This window comes from Leptonychotes weddellii, chromosome 14, assembly GCF_054177405.1.
Source record: "Leptonychotes weddellii isolate Sample4059 chromosome 14, ASM5417740v2, whole genome shotgun sequence".
Taxonomy (NCBI): domain Eukaryota; kingdom Metazoa; phylum Chordata; class Mammalia; order Carnivora; family Phocidae; genus Leptonychotes; species Leptonychotes weddellii.
The window spans coordinates 10,949,079-10,970,500 of record NC_138382.1 but is presented as its reverse complement, the minus strand read 5'-3'; the positions used below and the strand labels follow the sequence as shown (position 1 = coordinate 10,970,500).

General features: G+C 42.4%; 1 protein-coding gene across 6 annotated transcripts in view; it reads left to right on the top strand.

Moving 5' to 3' along the window:
- TRPM3 (transient receptor potential cation channel subfamily M member 3) overlaps positions 1 to 21,422 on the top strand; it is a 535,004-nt gene that overhangs the window by 472,583 nt on the left and 40,999 nt on the right. For all 6 annotated transcript variants that reach the window (XM_081802839.1, XM_081802841.1, XM_081802838.1 and 3 more), the window contains 2 exons: positions 1,450 to 1,701; positions 7,866 to 8,040. In XM_081802839.1, the coding sequence (XP_081658965.1) occupies positions 1,450 to 1,701; positions 7,866 to 8,040 (427 nt within the window). The remainder of the gene's footprint in view (positions 1 to 1,449; positions 1,702 to 7,865; positions 8,041 to 21,422) is intronic.

Sequence of the window (21,422 nt, the reverse complement as noted above, 5' to 3'; positions counted from 1 at the left end):
TCACATCCACCCAGCCAGCTGCGCTGTGGGACGGGTGGTAACTCCCACCATCCAACTGTGCACTTCATAGAGCCTATGTGTGGCAGCAGAAAAGCCCCTCTAGATTTAAGGTCAGTCAGAGCCCCACCCAGCAGCTTATGATAGAGGAGGGAGGGGAGAATTCCTGTGAGGTAGGTGTCTATGTAGCAGTCAGTCAACAAACATTTATTGAGAATCTATTATGTCACAGGCCCTGAGGAACAAAGGGTCTGCCCTCAGAGTTTACAATCCAGCGGAGATGATAATTAGGTAGACAGACACATACAACATATTTACATGCATACAGAAGTTGATTTCATATAGTGATAAAATCTTCAAAACATAAGGGTATTATATTAGTTGGGGATGGGGAGGCCCTGCACGTAGGCTAGTCAAAGAAGGTCTTCCTAAGAAGGGGACATTAGAGCAGAGATCTTGAGGATGAGGCAGAGCCAAACATGTAAAAATGTGGGAGAAGAAAATGCCCAAGAGAAGGAACAAGTGCAAATATCCTGAGTATAGAATGGACTTGTTATGCTGAAGTGTACACCACTGTGTCTGCAGGTGTGGAATGGCAAGAATATGGTGGGATGGGAAATGAGGCCACAGGAAGGAGTTTGGATCTTTCTCTATTTGTATTAGAAGCCATCGGACGATGTAAATATTCACTTACCACAATGTGCTTTAGTTTTGTTGCTGTTATTGTTGCTCATGCATCTCTCAAGTCTCTCGCTTTTTTAGATGTGGTACAATTTACCTGTAAGAAAATGAACAACTCGTAAGGGTCCAGCTTGATGAGTTTCTGTCTACCTGTACAACTGGGTAATCACCACCCAGATCATGGCTTCAGTTTTTAAAGATCATTCTGTGTGCTGCTCAGAGAATGGATTGAGGAAGGGTGGGCAACAGTGGTGGCAGAGATACCAGTTAGAAGATGTTGCAATCATCTGGTTGACGTGATAGGACTTAGAATAGAGTGGCAGCAGTGGGTAGTGGTGAGAAGTGGTTGGATCAGATTGTATTTAGAAATAGAGGTGATATTGATGCAATTCTCTGGATGTGAAGAGAAGACTGAAGTAGTCCTCCCTGGGGATCTGAGGAACTCAATATGGTGGCACCGAGATGGAGCAGAATTTCAGAGATTTACAGCATATTAGGAGCAGTAATTTTATAGCAAAACCCTAATGCGTGTCTTAGAATGGTAAGGCAACCCAAAGGAGCAAACTTCTTGCTTATATTTGCCTCTGGAATGTTTGTATCTACGTGGCCTAAGTTTAGCTCAGTTGTATATTCCTAGCATGCACGTATTCAAGTAGACCCAGCTAAACAAAACAAGCTACTGAGGTCAGCTAACAGACCAGGGACTTTCCAACTGGACTGAAAACATAGACTGAAATCAGACCTAAGCCCGTTCTCTTTCCTGCCTTATAGATTCTGATGTCAGAACCAGGGAAGTTGCTACAGAAAGTGAAGGTGTGGCTGCAGGAATACTGGAATGTCACAGACCTAATAGCCATCCTTTTGTTCTCTGTCGGAATGATCCTTCGTCTCCAAGACCAGCCCTTCAGGAGTGACGGGAGGGTCATCTATTGTGTGAACATCATTTATTGGTACATCCGTCTACTAGACATCTTCGGCGTGAACAAGTATTTGGGCCCATATGTAATGATGATTGGAAAAATGGTAAGCAGGGTCCTCTGATTCCACGTTATAAATTTGTAGAGGAGGAGTGGCAATAACAGGAAGAGGAAGATAATTCATTTGGGCCTGCTGTGATGGTCTGAGATGGCCCTGGGGGTGCTTTATTTTTTTTCATTCCTTTTGAGTGTTTGGGAGTTTGACTACATCTATATACATCACTGGAAAATCAACCATCACTCACCCATTTACTTACTGAAAAACAATCACAGATCGTCTATTTTGTGCTAAGCATTGGAGTAGGAGTTGGGTATATAAAGGAGCTCATTCCATGAGATCAAAGATGAGAGAAAGAGAAGTAATTACCATACGGTGTGAGAAGGCTGTGACAGAGATGCATATAAAGTATAAAGGAGCATAGAAAAGACAGTGTAGGTCAGGGAAGGCTTCCCATGGAGGTTACATTTTAGCTGGATCTTAGAGGAGGAGTGGGTGTCCACTCCAAATTTTTAACAGATTTTTCAATTTGTAACATTGCTTCTTCTTTTTTTTAATAAAGTGCTTGAAAAATGCCTTTCCCTACACAAAGGAAAGAAAAAGAATCTACTTTAGCTGAGTTGAGCTAGGTTGAATTTGAGTAAGTGTCCCTTACTTCACCTTTACAGGGCATATGTGGAAAAGCCAAATACCTCCCTCCTACCATGGTAACTCTTACTGAAAAACCTCTGGGCTAATAACCTCCCCTCCACTTCTTCTTGTGAGCTGTTGAAAACCAACCATTAGTCAATAGATGTCCTTTATCATTCTCAGTCAAGTTTTACTATATACATCATCGCTGCTGACCTTTAGGTCAGCAAATCAATATTTGTTGTTATTATTATTAGTGTGTGTGTGCATATATAACTCTACTGAAATGAATCTTAAATAATCAAGACTCTTCCTACAAAAGCACTGACAAACACATGCCAAGAGGAGAATTTGAATCCAAAAGGAAGGGGTTGTGAGACCTTGAGCAATTTATTTAACCTCTTTAAGACTTAGTTTACTCATTTAAAGTAATTATAATAAATGCAAGGTTGTCTCTTGCAAGGTTGTTGTGATGATTAGAAATAACATGCTAAATAGCTAATAGTAGGCTCATAGTAGGTAGTTAATAAATGGCATCTGTTATATTTATATATTTATGTTCAAACAGTTTTATGTTTGTTAAAGTATAATAAAAAAGGGGTGGGGGGATTGGTGAGCCTGGTTAGTCTGCTCTATTCTTAACCCTTTTGTACAAGTGCTTGAGATTTATAACACCAGTATTGCTAAGGGAAATATCACCAAGCCCATTCTAGAGAGGAAAATTTGAATTCAACAAGCCTGAATTATTTACCCCAAACCGAATCCCAGTTCAATTGGGATTTTTGACTAGATAAAAAAATGTGTATCTTACTCTGTTGAACAGCCTGTTAAATAATCTTCTCTGTGTTTTAGTAATGAATTTGAGATTGTGGTGAAGATTTGGATGTCTAGAAGCAGAGACTTTCAACTTAGAGTCTTTGGGAGAGATTTAGGAGAAAGGATTCGTGGACCCTCCACCCAATTTATATATAAAAAATACATGAGTGTATGAATTTCCTGGACAGTTAGGACAAGCTTCCATGAGATTCCCAAATGTATTTTCAAATGAAAATACAATGAAAGTGAAGAATTATAACAGCTGGAAAATTAGACTAAGTTTTCTCAACCTGGACCCTACTGATATTTCAGATTAGATAATTCTTTGTTGTGGGGGCCGTCCTATTCATCATAGGATATTTAACAGCATCACTGACTTCTACCCACTAATGCCAGTAGGGTAGATGCACACACACACACACACACACACACACTCACGACAACAAAAACATCTCCAGACATTTCCATAGGTCCCCTGAGGACGCAATTGCTCTCTGTTGGGAACTACCACAGTAGACAATTACATAATCTGATGGCTTGTTTTTTCTAATTGATTGGTTGCTTTGTTTTGCTTCAATAAATAAGATCTGAAGTCTCAAGCCAGCCAAATATATTACTTGAAAAAGGTTGGGTGGCATTGAAATACTTGAAATATCTAAAGTCAAACTAAAACAGCAAGCCTATTGTAAAATCCCCGTCTATCATTTTAATAATGGCATAATTATCCCCAGTTTTGACTTGAATGAAACCTTACTATGGAGTGAGCAAGAGAGATGTACTGCATTTTCTCTACCTTCCAACTTATGAATGACTTCACTTATCAGTCAAGAATAAGTAGAAAATGTGTGTATTTGGTGGCTTTGTTCTCTTTCATGGAGCTTTTAAGATACTTAGTTCAATAATTGAGTCACTGATCCGGAAGGTAGGTAAAATATGCCTATAGAATTTATCAGTGAGCCAGATGGACTGCCAGGCAGGAAACTTAACAAAATATGCCCAGATGTGATTATTCTGAAAGCCCCACAACATTAGAGAGTCCCTATTAGGTACTAAACAGCTAAGTAACTCACTGTGCCCTGTGGTAAGGGATAGACAGACAGCTGCTAAGATACCTGGACACAGTGCTGATCCACTAGGATTCCAAATGATCGTTAAATCCAGGATCAGTTACTGGAATCCTGACCCCTTTCCTCCATATTTCACTTCTCAACGCAATTCCTAGTACTCAATGCAATGCCTAGTACTAAGCTCACTTATATAATGCACAATAAAAACAACAATAATAATAGCTATCATTTACTCTGTGCCAAACAGCATGTCAGACATGTCATCATCACTGCAACCCCATGAAATGGCTTTTAGTATCTTCGTTTGGCAATTGAATAAACTGAAACTGGGCAAAGAACAAAGGCAGGATTCCAGCTTGTATGGGTCTGACTTCACAAGCTGACCATCCAATGCTAAAAATAACAATACATTAACATTTGCAGAGCTCTACCCACATTGCTTCACGTATTACCGCATTTAATCCTTACAAAATTAACATGCATTGTTATTGTCTTTATTATCCGCATTTTGAAAATGAAGAAGAAGAAAAAAAAAACAAGATTAAGTAACTTGCGCATGACCACCTAAGCTATTTTTACTGGCAGAGTCAAGATAAAAACTCTGGTGGTCTAACACCTGTACAGGACACAACCAATGGGTATTTACAAGAGTGAGACAGAATCAGCTCTCTCCATATTGAACCAACTGGATGACTTAGCTATAAAAACAGAGGTCCCCAGCCCTAGTTTTTACTAATAATGTTCTGTTTCTGCACTCTAGCAGATTTTAGTATTTGTGTGGAAGACTTTTTTGAAATCTGTGAAGTTGAGTGGGAAGAATCTTTCTTTTTTTTTTTAAGATTTTATTTATTTGACAGAGAGAGAGACAGTGAGAGAGGGAACACAAGCAGGGGGAGTGGGAGAGGGAGAGGCAGGCTTCCCGCGGAGCAGGGAGCCCGATGTGGGACTCGATCCCAGGACCGTGGGACCATGACCTGAGCCGAAGGCAGTTGCTTAACGACTGAGCCACCCAGGCGCCCAAAAGAACTAGATATTCTTTAAAGAAGTGTTTGAAGGTTTAAAAAAAGAGGTGTTTTGAAAATGACAGAACCCAGTACAAAAAAATAGAGCTTCACACATATATCAACCTGCTGATTTTGCTTATTAAGAAAAAGATGTAACTCTACAGCCACATAGCTTAAAAAATACTGCTGGATATTTTTATTTTTTTTTAAAGATTTTATCTATTTATTTATCTGACAGAGAGAGACACAGCGAGAGAGGGAACACAAGCAGGGGGAGTGGGAGAGGGAGAAGCAGGCTTCCCGCTGAGCAGGGAGCCCGATGCGGGGCTCAGTCCCAGGACCCTGGGATCATGACCTGAGCCGAAGGCAGACACTTAACGACTGAGCCACCCAGGCGCCCCGGGAAGAATCTTTCTTGTCTTTGGTTGTTTTGGCCCTTTGGGTGGATAGCAGACTCGATCTGAATGAAAACAGCCCTGAGAAACTAAATTATAGCAGTTGCTGTGTGTACTGGCTGAGTTTGCTTGGGTCAGACTGGCTCCTAAATTTCATGAGTACATACCTTCCTCTTCCCACCCACCTTTTAATCAATCCAAATACACAACATGAAGGACCCATTAGTGTTTTTTCATTGATAAAACTTTCTGTAAATAGGGCGCCTGGGTGGCTCAGATGATTAAGCGTCTGCCTTCGGCTCAGGTCATGATCCCAGGGTCCTGGGATCGAGTCCCGCATCAGGCTCTCTGCTCCTTGGGAGCCTGCTTCTCCCTCTGCCTCTCTCTCTCTCTCTCTGTCTCTCATGAATAAATAAATAAAATCTTTAAAAAAAAAAAAAAAACAACTTTCTGTAAATAAAGGATGAAAGAATTTTACAAAATAGAGGATGATCAACAGGCCTATGTTCCCTATAAAACTGTTTCAACACAGCTGGCTTACTCACTTTTAAGAGAGTTCTGAGGCCGCTATGCTGTGAAAGGAATAACCAACTAAGTAGCATATATTTTTAAGAACAGTGAACAAATATGAATGAACGTCAAGTTTTGAGAGATTCCTCTTGAGTCTCAAGGTCAGACGATACTTGACAGCTGGGTTTCGAAGTTGCCTTGACGGTTGATTAATTGACCTAAAATATATTGAGCCCCCCAGTGTCCTCAGACAAACAAGAAGGCTCTGGTGTTTTAATTCTAATAACAGGCACCGTGGAATATATTCTTTTAAAATTAAATTTTAAAGCAAATTTAAAGCCTTTATCATCATTGATAAAATTATCATTAGTGTTTCTTCGTGAACGGGTATCCCTTCAGGAAGTTTGATATCCAAGAGAAGGTCGTCTTTTGTATTAGATGGTTTGATATGAGGGATAGAAGCCAGTCTCCAACTAGCTTAAGCACAGGAGGGATATATTGACTTCTAGAACGCAAAATGAAACCGCCCTTAAGGGCTGTTGCAGTCAGGCCCTCAACCACTGTCAGAACATACTTTCTCTCTGTCTGGAATACCTGCTTCATTCACTCCTCATCAGTTTCACTAGTGGGAGCCTCAGCCTCAGACACTCTGAATTCATATCATTACGGAAAAAGAAAGGGAGCTTCTCTCTCCCAGCTTCAGTTGAAAAAAAATCCAAAGAAAGGATTCTGATTGGCCCGTCTTATGTCACATGCCTACCTCCTATCACTGTTGCCAGAGGGTGAGGTACCATGATTAACCTAGCCTGGAAAAGACACCTATCTTTGTGGCCAAAATGGGTGGGAACTGCTTCTAAAAGAAGGAGGCAATGGGTTCTGGCCAGGCAAAATAATAGTTATTACATCCCCATCTATTTTTGGTGATAAAAGGAAAGTAATTTGGCATATGAGAAACAGATCCCAGATAATATGTATCATGAAAACAAGCAAAAAAGAAAGGAATCAAGAGGAACGTTGTGCTCAAATGCAGTCAAGAGAATTTTATAAACATGTCAAGATGAAAATCCAACATTTCAACAGCAGACACAGAAATGGGCCATTAGACAACCTGATTATACTGCCCACAAAAACACCATCCATAACTGATAGGATATGCTACAAGAGAATTAAATACAGAAAGAATGGTTCTCTGAGGGACTGGTTTGTGGTAGAACACCAGACGATGAGGTGGCGCCACAAGAATAAGAAGGTATATGATGGATATTTGGGTTGTCCTAGCTTTGTTCGCAAATGATTATTTTCTTGAGCGTTCCAACTCTTCATTAGCCCTTCCAACTTAGGGAATTTACAGCATTGCAATAATTCTTGAAATAGTTCAATTATCCCAATTTCAATTTTGCTAAGAAGAAAGAGACCCAAGGAGGACATTTGCCCTTCCCAGGAACAGAGACAAAGTTAGTACTGGATTCGTAGCGAGACCCGAGCTTCATGTGACTCCCATGCCTATTCTTGACTAGGTGGCACAGACAACAATGAAAAATGAGGGGGTTCCATACTATGTGTGCTTTTTTAAAAATGATTTTTGAGTTACTGATAAAGTTCTGTGGACATTGCTTCAACAGACCAAGTGTTCTCTTTCTTACTTGGACCCAGCTGTCTATCTGTATATCCCTTAGCAGTAATATTAAAACTGATCCTCCTTCAAAGGTCTCCATCAATGTTGGTGTCATAGGAACATTCAGTCATATGGATTTTCTTTTGTTTCTCCCTCTGCTTCCCCACCCTTCCAGATGATAGACATGATGTACTTTGTCATCATTATGCTGGTGGTACTGATGAGCTTTGGGGTCGCCAGGCAAGCCATTCTCTTTCCCAATGAAGAGCCATCATGGAAATTGGCCAAGAACATCTTCTACATGCCCTATTGGATGATTTATGGGGAAGTGTTTGCGGACCAGATAGACCGTAAGCAAGTTTATGATTCTCATACACCAAAGTCAGGTATTGAACTTCAATTGGGTCATGTCTTTTCCGAGTTCATTTGTTTGTTCTCAATAAATGGCTCAAGATAGAGGACCGATTCCTAGAAGAAAAAAAACAATTACAGAAGGCGAACATACAATTTTCATAAAGTAGTCCTCAGGTGTTTCTGCAGGTATGTCCTTTCTGTGACACAAATCGATATCTGACGTCCCAAATTTGATCAAGAACCATATAAAAAGATCTAAATTATTTGGGGATTCTAAATCCTAGGGCCATGTGTTGAATATTTCAATATTATTAAAATATTATGTCATTACTCCCCACCCTACCCCAGCCCCCAGCCTGTAAAAACTAAATTCCTTGGGTTTGACTTCAGAACAAATAAACAATTCTCTATTTTGCCATCAGAATTCAAGAGGGCAAACATCTGCATGGTGTTTTCCTTGCAATGGAAACTATTCTTCAGCTCCTTTTCCCAATGTCTTAAATTATGTGCTATTGAGACTCAAAAGAAACTAGTATTCATTGCCTGGAAGTATGGAAAATGCCTTAGGTTATAAACTGAGTTACTTGCTGTAAACACCAGAAAAAAAAAAAATAGTATCTATATCATGAAATGATTCAGTGTGAGGAGCGAGCACCAGTAGGCCCCCCAGTGTTTCATGCACTAATAGATGCCAATTCTCTATAATAAACACCCTCTTATACAGAGTTTGGAGGTAGTTGTATCCGAGGAGTCTATTCCAGCATTTTATTTGGACCAAATGTCAGGGCGCGCCAGGCTTTGGGAAATTATTTGGGAAGAAAGCATCAGGAAAGAAGTACCTTCCAGTATGGAAGAGCTAAATCCCTAAAGCAACTATTTCTCATTTTCCCCGAGGAGTTTAGCTCTAGAAATAACATCCCTCCAACATTGTCGAATTAACATTTTTGAAACGTTTTTTGCTGACAAGCCAGCCATCTGAGCCCTGGACTGTGGTCATGGATCGGGGTTACATAACCAGGGAGTATAGTTTGTGAAGCACAGCAGCAGAGACCAGTCAGGACCCGCCTCCTCCCCAGCCAACCCCAGGTAGGACTGACACCAAGGAAATAAGGAGCAAGCACCACAGAGCATGAGCCCTCTGGACCTGTGAGGAGTATGTGTATCCTGGCAACAGGACACATTAATATGTCATTTTCCCTCCTGTGATGGATTCTGAACAACTACCTTTCTTAAAATGAGTCATCTGAGGCAAGAAGGCTTTTTGGAACACCTAATTGGAACAAATACTCATTTCAGGAGACTTGGCCAACCTCACTGAGGAAGAATTTGAACTCCATCTCCTGGTTGTAAGATCTTTGGTTGGCAATGTGCAGCCTTCACCGAGACAGCTTTCCAGGGCCTGGGGAAAACCCTTTGGGGATCGTTCTTTCAAATGGTCCCTAAAGGCAAAACAAACTTAAAAGCCCATCTACGATCATTCTCCTCAGAGATTAAATGTATTATTTCCCCCCAAGAAATTGCTTTCCACGTACATTATTTTGCCTTTTTTAGTTTTCCTTTCTTCCCCAAAATGAGATTAAGCCCCCATGGGTGTTTGACAGTGCAACATTTTGGGAGGGGAGAACGCAGGAAGTGTAGGTGTGTTTTATAAATGGGATTCTGTCTGTCCCTCTACAAGTGGCCATTTATTGATGTTGTACTATGAGCCCAACCTAGTGCAACAGACACCACCATCTGGCTGAATAAGAGGATTTATTATTGTTATTTTAAAAGAAGGGCTGATTGTAGTTTAGAACTGGAACCCCACCCCCACCCCCAGAGATGGAAGAGAGGTGTTTTGTGTGAGTGAAGTATGAAAATAGATATCCCTTATTGTTCATTAGATCTGTGGTGCTCTATGTGTGTGAGAATAAATTTCTACCCCAAATCTCAATATAGAACTGACCCAGCCTTGGATGGATGCAACCTTCGTGACACCCTTCCCCCACTTACCTTCCTTCTTGACTTTCCGAAATTGGCTGCAATGGTAGCCACTGTTCTAAGCTAAATCAGCCAGTTTGCTGTTTAGAGTGCTAAAGAGCATTTGTCCTTTCTCAAATGGGTATAGGAGGCTGCCCCCAAATCTGTCATTACATTTGGCCAAGGTCATTGAACATCCATCCCTATCTTGGAAATAATTTGATTTTCATGTTATGGCACTGGACAAGCCCAAGGGCCATTAGGTGACTGCCCCACCTAGCCACACAGAATTGCCTGGGAGACCCAAGAACCGAGCTATTTGAGAAAGGTACAAATCATTGACGCTGCCCTACGGTGTCTTGCCTCCTTTCTGTGCGGTGTCCGGGCTGGTTTGTGAAGCATGTGTTCAGGCTGATGGGATCTCATATCCACCTGGACCCTCGGCCCTGCCCAGGGTCTGCCAGTCCCATCCTGTGGATGTGGCCCTGTGGGGGCCTCTTCGGTGCTGCTCATTCACACACACCTTCTCAGAGCGACTCATTTCTAATGTGATGCACGTGCTCCATATCGAACTCTTTCTGTTTTGAACTGCAAAACTGCTGAACCCATTTCATGTTTGGGGAAATAATCTTTCTTGGGATGAATGTACATGGATGGGTAACAGGGCCCAAGGGGTGGGTTAATAACATCTGTCTTCCACCTCAGACGGGAGGACAGCTATAATGCCCTCGCTTCCGGGAGGCAGTGTTACTGAACGACAGATTTTTTATATACACTCCCCATTTTTTTTCTTGTAGTTTGTCCTAAACCCAGAGACTTTCAATAAGGCCAAAAAAGCTGGAATGAGACTTCTGAGGTTACTTTCCAAATGTGCTTAAAGACTGAAAGCCAAAGAAATAAGAAAGAATGGAGTCACTGTAAAATCACAAAATAGTTTAGGGGGTTTTCACCTCTAAACTAGGTTGGATTAACACAAATGATAGTCTGGCATGAGTCTCGATGATCTGTAGAGGCTAAAAGATTTGCTTTGTGTCAGGAGCAGATGTGAGTGCAAGATCGTGATTGGCAGCAGCGTATGATGAAACTGGGAAGGGACAGTCATGGTCTGCTCTGCCGGGATGTTTTGCCTAGCACCCTGATGAGCTAATGAGAAATGACCTTGCCGTTGCCGTTGGATTGATGTTTAAGTTATATATAACAGCAGCCCTCTACAGCCCAATCTATGGGTTACTGTTCAGTGACTTGGGCCCCAGCTTGCTAAATGCATTGCTACCAAATGATGACATCCTTTTAAGTGTCTCATTAAGGTGACCCATGTTGCATGGCATCTGAGAGATGGTCAGGATCCCACTGGAGCCTGAGTGAGGAAAAAACCGTTTAGAGAAAAGGAGCAACAGAATAAATTTCCAGCACACTCATGCCAAGGCCAGGGCAAAGCTAAAATTAGAGGGCCTCTCTCCAGTTGAGAAATGTGGTTCCATGGTGGATGAGGTACCTAGATATACACCTTTGTTGGCCGAGAAGATGGGGTGTCTCTAGCTTCCTTGAGCCTCTGAATGAATGAGACTTCCCTTTATTCACAGGGCATCCTTGTGTTTCCTGCCATACACGCAGATTACCCAGGCTGTACCGGGACAGGGGAAAAATGAATCACGCTCTTGAATGCATTAAATCAGGGTCTAAATTTAGTCCTTCTTTCTGCTGCTCTGAATATTTTTACAAGTTTGGGTACTAATATGAAAGCAGAATGTCCAAAACTTACTTTCTACCATAACCACTTAATATTATTTGGTTGTTCCCCTTGGCCCAAATTAACTATCCAATCTGCTTAATGCATGGGTCAATTTTTTTTTTTTCTCTTACTACCTATAAGGCTTTCCATCTGAAATTAATATGTAATTTGGAGTGAGAGGGCTTACTTTTGTTGCAGTTTGGTTTGGTGTTGCTCTATTTTATTTCTTTATTTAGTACAAAAGTTTTGCTATTTAAAAAACAAACAAACAAAAACCTTGCTCTTTCATACCCTTAAGGTGTCTGTGATGTTGACTGGATCGGAAGCATTGTTTTTGTCAGGAAACAAGGAGCCTGTATGTACATGTAAAGCTAAAACATTGCCTCGTATTATTTTTCTGTCTCAAATTATTTGTTCCTCACTTCACGTGTGGAAGTTAAGATAGCTCAAGGCCGGTCTCTAAAATGTGCCTGCGTATGGCAAAGCTTAGAACAGCATGAACAGAGAAGCTGGCTATTGTTATGCCTTTCGATCCTTAGACTCCTGGAAACTCGGGGCTCTGCAGCTGTTTGGTATTCAGGACTGACCTTCTCTAATGGATTCCGAGCACACTAATGCCTAACAGCCATAGCGTGGGGAGTGTTGCCTGACCAAAAAAAGTATTTTGGAAAAGAAAAACTTGAGCCAGGGCCAACTTTTGGGAAATGGAGAATTGTTTTTGCTGGGTTTTGTTTTCGCAGATTGCTAAGGAAGCAAGCCAGCAGAAGGCACCACCCCCTTTTTTCCGTCCCTGGAAGTCAGCTTACATTCTAGAGAATACCCACCCAACTTGTTTGCTAATGCAAACTGAGACTTAGTGTGTTTACAAACAGCAGAGCTATCTGCAGACAAGCCTTTGTGATGATTCAGTACGCTATAGTGATCAACATTTGTTTCACTGTCACAATATTCATTTAGCCTTTGCTCATAGGTTGGGCTCCATTTTTAATCCATTCAGTCTTCATTCAGCAGATATTTATTTTGATCCTACTATGAGCCAGGCATGAGGTAAAGAGATGCACATGTCAGAGATATTGTCTTTGAGGAAGTTGCCAATAGAGGCAAACTGACATTGACAATAGGTATGTGGAGATGGAGCCCCCAAAGAGAAGTAATCGGTTCTTAGGGGCACAACAGATGAAGTCTTGCAAAGAATGGGAAGGTTGAGCTGAGACCTGAAATATGAGCAGATATTTGCTGGGCAGATGGGAGCAGGGGGTGTAAAGGAGAAGAATGGCATTCCAAACTGAGACTCAGCATGGACAGTTCCAGGCACAGCAGGTAGTTTAATATGGCTGACTGTAGGGTGAGAGGCAGGAAGCAGGAAGCAGGGACAGATGGGTCTGAAGAGAGAGGAGTATAGACCTTGGAAGACTTATGCTCCATGTTCAGGGTAGTACCATGATCTGACATGTTTTAGTCAGAGCTCTCAAACAAAAATACAAAGATCGGAGGTGAGAGCGCACTAGCTAACAGTATCAAAAGCAAGTACTACAATTAGCTGAATATTTAGAAAAAGTTCATTCAGCTAGACCTTTAGGAAGTCAGCGGTAATGTTGGCCAGAGAATTTTCATTTCAGGAGTGAATGCAAAAACAAACTACAATGATTTAAGAGTAAATGAGCAGCTGATGAATCACAGATCTGTACCTTTGAAACAAATAATACATTATATATTTTTTAAAAAGAAGATAGTAGGAAGGGAAAAATGAAGGGGGGGGAATCGGAGGGGGAGATGAACCATGAGAGACTATGGACTCTGAGAAACAAACTGAGGGTTCTAGAGGGGAGGGGGGTGGGAGGATGGGTTAGCCTGGTGATGGGTGTTAAAGAGGGCATGTACTGCATGGAGCACTGGGTGTTATACGCAAACAATGAATCATGGAACACTACATCAAAAACTAATGATGTAATGTATGGTGATTAACATAACGTAATAAAATAAAATTTTTAAAAAAAGAGTAAATGAGCAGCAAAGCAAAGCATTTACTAGGGAAGAGAGAGAGAGAGGTGTGCCCATGTGATGGTGGCAAGGGCAGGAGGAGGATCAATGAAACGGGGCTTTAAGAGAAAGAGTAATATTTTGTAATCACCACTCAGGGAAGTCACTAAGTACGCATCAAAGGATTGCTTAGGGCCACCTATCTGCATAGTTGGGTTTTCTGTTTTCTCAGTCAAGACTCGGCAGCCCAGATCAAGAACAACAAATAGTTGGATTAATCCAAGATTGAGGCGTTGCTGCGCCGGTATGTCAGAAAGAAAGGAGACTAGGTCTTTTGAAGATGCTTACAGGGGTTTAAAGTTATGCATTAGGAGGTCTGAGATGGAAGAAGAAAATTAAGGTATAATATTGGTAAGTGTCTAAGAGGAAGAAGGAACAATCAAAGGATGAGAGTCCTGGCCTGAGCACCAAATGCTTTGAGAACTAAGGATCCCGAGAGCTGTGATGACAAGATGTTGTGGTCAGAGAATGATAAACTGATATTCGGAGTGCAGAGGTAGAACAACTTAGGAGAATGATAAGGTCCAGAATGATAAGGTCCAGAATCCAGGAATGCTGGATTCCAGGATATGCTGGAATTGAGGTCAAGCATCTTGAAGCTAGGTTCTTCTGTGTTTGTCGCTGCAGCTATCGAAGTGTCTGTAGTGACAGGAGAGAGAGCGGACAGAAAGACTTTGATCAGAATTACCTGAAACTCAAAGGAGAAAGGGCTTCTTGTACAAGAGTGAAAAGCAAGAGGTCGGAAGAGGCAAAGTATCAGTGACAATGCAGACATTACTTATGGGAACCGCAATGGTGGATGTACAAGAATGTGCAGTTTTCATTTGAGAAGGTTACAGGGAAGGGGTGTCTTTCTGCAAAGTGGGATTTAGTTAAGGCAAGAGAATGGGGACTGGGCTTGTAGAAGTCTGAGAAAGTAGAGGAGTGTGTGTTTCAATGACAAGGGTGTTCCAGAAGGCTCCGGGGAAAGGGAGGAAAGGGAGAAATGGGAAAATTCAGTGGACAGGAGCATAGGGGAGGATAGTTGACCAGAGGAACTTGCACTGTAGGAATCGAGGATGGTAGGTAAGAGAAGTAGGATGGGAATAACTATGTAGAGTTTTGAGGCAGCTGAAGACTAGAGCCCTAGTAGTATAAGGGCCCAAATTAGCCTAATGGCAGCTTGGCCTCATAGGCAGTCTAGAGCAACTTTTGCTCAGGTTTCCAAGATTGTGTTGAAGACAAATTGTTCTGATACTCTCAATGGATGAAAGTGGAAACTTCATGTAGTGACGCAGAACAACCAGATTCTAAAGAGGAACCACCCCAGATGGCTTGGAGAATTCTCCTGTCTTGGGGGAGGCCCTCCTTTTGAAATTAGCAGTCGCCTGTGATACGAGGGAAGCATCATCATTCATTACCTTTCACAAGAATGAGCTCTTATTTTCACCCTGGAGTATTCCATTTTTCTTGCCTATAATTAAATGTAGTGCTTGGCCCGTCCTGGCCATTTTCAGCCTCTGTTGTAACAGAGTTGTAACTCTGTTAAAACAGAGTGCCTTTGGTACATGGTAGGTTTGCATGACTCCAAAGCCCATGCTTTTTCTACTCTACCACAAATACTCCAAGCAGTCCTACATAACCCCGTGGAAAATAAAGCATCAGCAGATGGGATATATTTAAAATTTTTGAAACTTTCTCAAAAAAGCTCTAAACCATTTCCCATAAAGTTTACTTGGGAGAGAAAAGTTAGCTTCCCATCTAGCTGTTGAGACTATTTTGTCACCTATGGGGAGCTGACTTATCACTGGGGACAAGAGATATAAAAAGTATGTATCCCTCCTCATAGAAGCAGATCAGTAGGGTTTTCTTTAAACCTCTGGTGGAATTTGTCCTCTTTAGCACATGAAAAAATAGAAGGGGATTCTGTAAGATACAGAGAAAAAACTAGTCTCTGGCAATGCTGAATAGTAAGCCAACAGTGAAGGACAGAAAGAGTTCATGTTTTGTGCCAGCAGAAAAGTAGCAGAAAGGTTTACTAAGAGCATGTTTAAGATGAAAATAGTCATTAAAAACCAGTAATAGTCTGGGGCACCTGGCTGGCTCAGTGGGAAGAGCATACAACTCTTGATCCTGGGGTTGTGAGTTCAAGCCCCATGTTGGGTGTAGAGATTACTTAAAAATAAAATATTTTTTAAAAAATTAAAAAAATAAAAATGAACAAAAAACCAATAATAGTCTGTCCTCTAGCCAGATGCAATTGACTACAGGTAGGAAAAGGTAATCACTGTAGATTGAATACTGGAGACACCTGCGTGGTGTATAACTCAACACAAGGCGATGCTGAACGTTGTCTAGAATAGCATTAAAAGCAAAAAAAGGGAGGCTATTTTTACCTGATCTGGAGCTGTGGCAAATCTGTACCTGGACACTGAGGATGGTGCTGGTCACTGTCTCTCAAGAAAGACATACATGCATTGAGCCAGAGAAGAGCAGCCAGACTTATCGAGGGAGTGAATGAAAAGCTGTAATTTGAGGACAGATCAGGAAGATGAGGACTCTTTGCTCCGAAAGATGAAAGCAACTATGTCTGGAGTCTGTGAACTCCCCAAATGAATCTCTCTGCAGAGAAAGTGCATATGACATGGGTCCCCAAATCCCAGTGTACACAAGCCAAGGATCCATTGAAGTGTGAAAGTTGTACACTTGGGTCAAATAAAAGAAATGCCATTCCACAGAGTGGGTAGAGAACTTCAGGGATTTATTTCCCCTTGGAGATGTTACAGGAGAAATAATACAGTCTTAAAGTGAATTTTGAACATTTTATCTTTTTAATCATAACAAGGGAGACCCTGAACAAAAAGTGGCTTTTTTGTTTGTTTGTTTCCCCCTCCAAAATTTCTTTTGAAGAAAAAGGAAAAGGATGAGGGAAAAGAGGAAGAAGATTCTGCTATATACTGGAGGGCCCATATCATAGAAATGGCATGGATGATTCAAAATGGCATATAATCCCAAATCACATGTAAGCATTTGTGGAGAAGACATGCAGTCTGGCAAGTAGCAAATACTCTTAGTCCCCTTACCCAGATCCCCCCGCTTCCCCTTTACCAAAGTTCTGTTCGTATTGTCTGGTTTCTGTGTGCTTTGATCCTAAGGGCTCTTAGCTATGAACTTCACCCTTGAGCTGCAGGTGCCTCTTCACCACCCAAAGAGCCTAAAGTGCCTGAGAGTTTTTGTACCTCCAGGGCCTCTATACTCTCATGCTGCCTGCTGGGGAAGAAAGGATGACAGGGCATAAAAGCCCAGTTCCCTTGACTCTTGGCTTTAGTGGAAAAGCTACTATCTTTAGGACTACATAGTCGCTTCTTGAATGTGAAGTGCAATTCGTACTCCAAAGATCCCAGAAGGATCAGGCTAAGGCTTGGACTTCATCTGAAATTGCACCTTGTTTTTTTTTTTCTTTTTTTCCCCACTACTTATTCTGTTTCCTCCCCTTTCTTCGGTCTGGTTTCTCTTTTGGAGCACGGCCTTAACAAATCACTTTCGCGTGAATCCTTTGCAGAGGGTCGCTCCTGGAAGAACTCCACCTAAGAAAGGCACACAGGCCATGTGTATTGGAGGCTTCAGGACCCTGCCTTGCAGGGCAGAGCAGGAGACCATGGGCACCCAGATTATATACAAAGCAGACAGTCGATCTGGTCATCTGTTGTAACAAGGCAACAAGATTATCTCTCTCATTACAGATGACAGAGACTGATTTCCACCTTGTCCTTCTTTAACACTTGAAGTTGATGCTGTAACTCAAGGAATTATGTTCCCAGGAGTCCATTAAGGAGGTCATTCTTGAAGCAGGAAAGTTTATTTCAGTCTTAGAATCTTTTCCACCATATTTCTCAGATCCCTGCTCTGCACCTGCTCCTCCACCAGGCAGGCCCTGCCAGGAGACAGGAGATGTATAGACACTGTCTTAGTCTTTCAGGAGGTTGTAATCTGAGCCAAAGGGTCAGCAGACTTTTTCTATAAAAGGTCAGGTGGTACTGAGAGCCGTACAGTCTACATTGTAACTCGACAACGCAACAATAAATAAACTAATGGGTGTGGCTATGTTCCAATAAAACTTTATTTACCAAAACAGCAGGCAAGCCAGATTTGGCCTGTGGGCAATAGTTTGCTAACTCTTCATTGAAACCATCCAGTTCTGCGATGGCTTTGGCTTCCTTCCCCCTTACTTCCGTGGATGAACTTGTGAAACCAGAGCTCCAGGATGGAATCAATTTCCTATTTGACGTTTTATCCAAATACAGAAGGTGACACTGCTTTGTGCCTTTATTTCTTCCAGGAGAAATGTTACCTTTCCAAATCAAGTACAGCAGACCAAAGGGGATGAGGTCTGTGGTTGTTGAGTTAGTGTACAAGGAAACCACACTGCTTCAGGAGTGGGTATGGCTCCCAGACCACAGATGCAGATGCTGCCAGAAAATCAGCTTTATTTTTTATTATAACTCCACTGATTTCTGTTTTGAACATGCATCCCCATAAGCCGGAGGAAAATCACAACCTGAGGCTCAACCCTCATTACCTTCCCAGAGGCAGGTTAAGGTGGGAGTGGGGACAGGACGTAGTGGAATTAGCACACAGCTGCTAAAATGTCCATCGTCCCAGTCAGTTTGACCCTTCAGGTCTAGTGGATTTATGATGTCTCCCCGCTGTCCCAAATCCTAGACACTGTATCCCTCTGGGATCCCGCTGTCCACAACAGAATGGCCAGGAAAACCATGCAGCCTGAGCCCACAATGCACATGCAAGTTGGCATTCCCTCTCAAACCCCCTCACCTGTGTGCACAGACAAACATTTCTGCCTCCTCTCCTCCAGTCCTGCTTCTGCCAAGACATTTTTACCTGTTCCCCAAATCCTCCTTTCTGTTGCCCCTTCTACAAATGCTCGAAGGTCCTGAGCTTGTACATTTGGACCATAAAAGCAGCCAGAGACTCAAAGGCTATTTCTGGATTCTGACCTACAGCCCCTCCTTCCCTGATACAGAGCCAATACCTGCTTGAAAGACAAGAGGGAAAAAATGAGTATTTCAAAAGGCTATTCTGCCACACTGATTTAGCTGTCTTGTAAGTAAAACAGGATGCTCAAAATAAAAATAAACTCACTGGCTCCAGACATGCAGGGCATAAGCTCCATGTTTCAAAGGGTGGGTTGTATATAAAGGAATCGTGATCTGGTATCATAATAAATCATCTCATAGTATTGCTATGGGGATTTCTTGGTAGTGGGTCTGGCAAATTCCTCCAGAATAGCCTTGTTCAGTAGAGTCGTCTGCAGTGATGGGACTGGTCTAGATCGGCGCTGTCCACTACCTAGTTGCTAGTCACGTGTTGTTAGCGAGCCCTTGAAATGTGGCTAGTACGAAGACAGTGAATATTAAATTTTATTTAATTTTAATTAATTTAAATAGCTGCATGCTGTTAGTGGCTACCACATTGGACAGCTCAGTTCTAGAATACAAAAACCCTTTAAAATGCCAGCCCCATGAGAAAAGAGACCACCTCTGCCTCGCTCCCTGCTGTAGCCTCAGCATCTCAGATTGTATCTGTCCCATAGTAGATGCTCAGAAAATCGTGCACGAATTAAACCCCGTGAAGCAAGGAATAGAAAGAGATAAGGTTGTTATCTGCTTTACCCCAAAAATTGTTTTGAGTTAAGTTAAATACAGTGATAGTGGATTCATGCATCACACACACACACACACACACGCACACACACACGCACACACACACACACAAAAGGAAAAGTGAAATTAGCTGAATTTATGTTCAAGAAAAGAATTATAGCCAGCCTCAAGGAATATTTACTGAACAAGTTCTTATTCTAGTCTGTGTATAGGAATTATTGCTGGACAGCTGTAAGGAAGGGAAGAAAGGAAGGAAGGGAAAGGGAAAGGGAGGGATAAAGGGAAAGAGGAGGAATAGAAGAAGGCAGGCCGGCCGGCCCTTGTTCGCTAAGGGCAGCTGGGGAAGGAAGAGAGGGCTGGGCGGCCCCGCAGTGGGACTGGATGAGCCCCGTGCAGACAGCCCTGGCAGCTTGGAGCTGTGCTGTGCGGAAAGGGGTTGCCATGCCTCCTGGAACTGCAGTCCTTCCCAAAGGCACAGTGTTCTGACCAAATGCAGTGAGGCAGATGGCTGCTTTCTACTCAAAGCAGAGCAGAGTACACCCCTTCTGATAACATGGCCAGATTTTAGCTGATCCGTATTAACAGCCACCAAAAAATAGACCGATCTCCACGCAGGTTAACTATTAGCAGATAGGCTCACATGTTCATTGTTTTTTCCCAGATGTGACAGAGTCCAAATAAACCTGCAGCCTCGATATGTAGGGGGAGAGTAAGGTGCTCAAGATCTCGTACAAGATACTGTCCAGTGGAGCGAATAGCTTCCTCTGGCTAGATTTCAGGCCATGTCTGCCAAGTGATGTTTGACTGAACTGCTTGGCTTTTAGCCAAGTTTGTGGTATCTGGAATCTCGGGCCTGAGGTTCAAGCTGAGGGCATGCTCTGCAGGAGACCCCAATAACTGCAGGTCAGATACGGAATTTTGAGTCCTTGTCTTCGTGACACACTCAATTGGAGTAGATGACACCCACTGAGGAGTTAAGAATAGAGGGGAGCAATTTCTTGACCCAGGCTGTGGTTACATGGGTTTTCATTTTATACCAGACATATATGTTTTATGGACTCTTCTGTATAGAAATCTCACGATGTAAGATAAAAGAGAATAAAGCAGGCAACCTGCAATCACATCTTCCAGATTCTAGTTTGAATGAGCTCATTCACACAGTGACGTTTACTGAGACTTTCTGTGTGCCAGGCACTGTGCTAGGAGCTGGGGGTTAAAAAGAGATACACTTCGTTGCCTCGGCTTTGAAAAAAAGTGTACTGGGGAAGACGGACAAGTAAACACATCATTGCAAATCACCATGATACGTATTTCCATAGAATGGATGTTTAAGCTTAAAGAAAAGAACACATTTGAGGGTGAGCAGGGGGAGACATGGCAAAGCAAAGCAAAGCCAGAGAGGACAAAGTATGGTCAGAGAAGTTCTCCTGGGGGTAGCAGATAAGCTGGATCATGACGAGTTTTCCAGACAGGAGAGGGGAGGGCATTTAGACAGAGGGACTGTCAGGTACAAAGCTAGAAAGAGGTAACAAGGTGTGTTCAATACAGGCATACTGAGATAGCCGAGAGACTCCCTCCCTGGACCAGCCACTGGGGCGAGTACCCCCTGCACGGTGCTCCCAGGCCTCCTTGACCTAACCTGGGCCAACACGTGACATTATATCGTTTTTGTCTGGTTTGCTTTGTATAGCCCCCACTGGACAATATGCATTTTTGGAGAGTTGGGTACCAGGATCTGTGTCCCATCTTTTTCACCAAGTTTGAGTGAATGAATGGAGAAGAGGTTAGAAAGGGGGATTGTAAAGGGCTTTGTTGGCCAGGCTCAGGAATTTGGGTCATTTTTTTGATGGGAAACTCACAGCTCACCTTGTGTGGAGCCCCTGTGTAAGTTAATTCTCCAGTTTATGGATTGTGTAGGCTGTGCTCGCCAGGCGGGGAGACTGTGGCTGGGAAAAGACACAAGCAGGATGCTCATTTCAGGGAAACT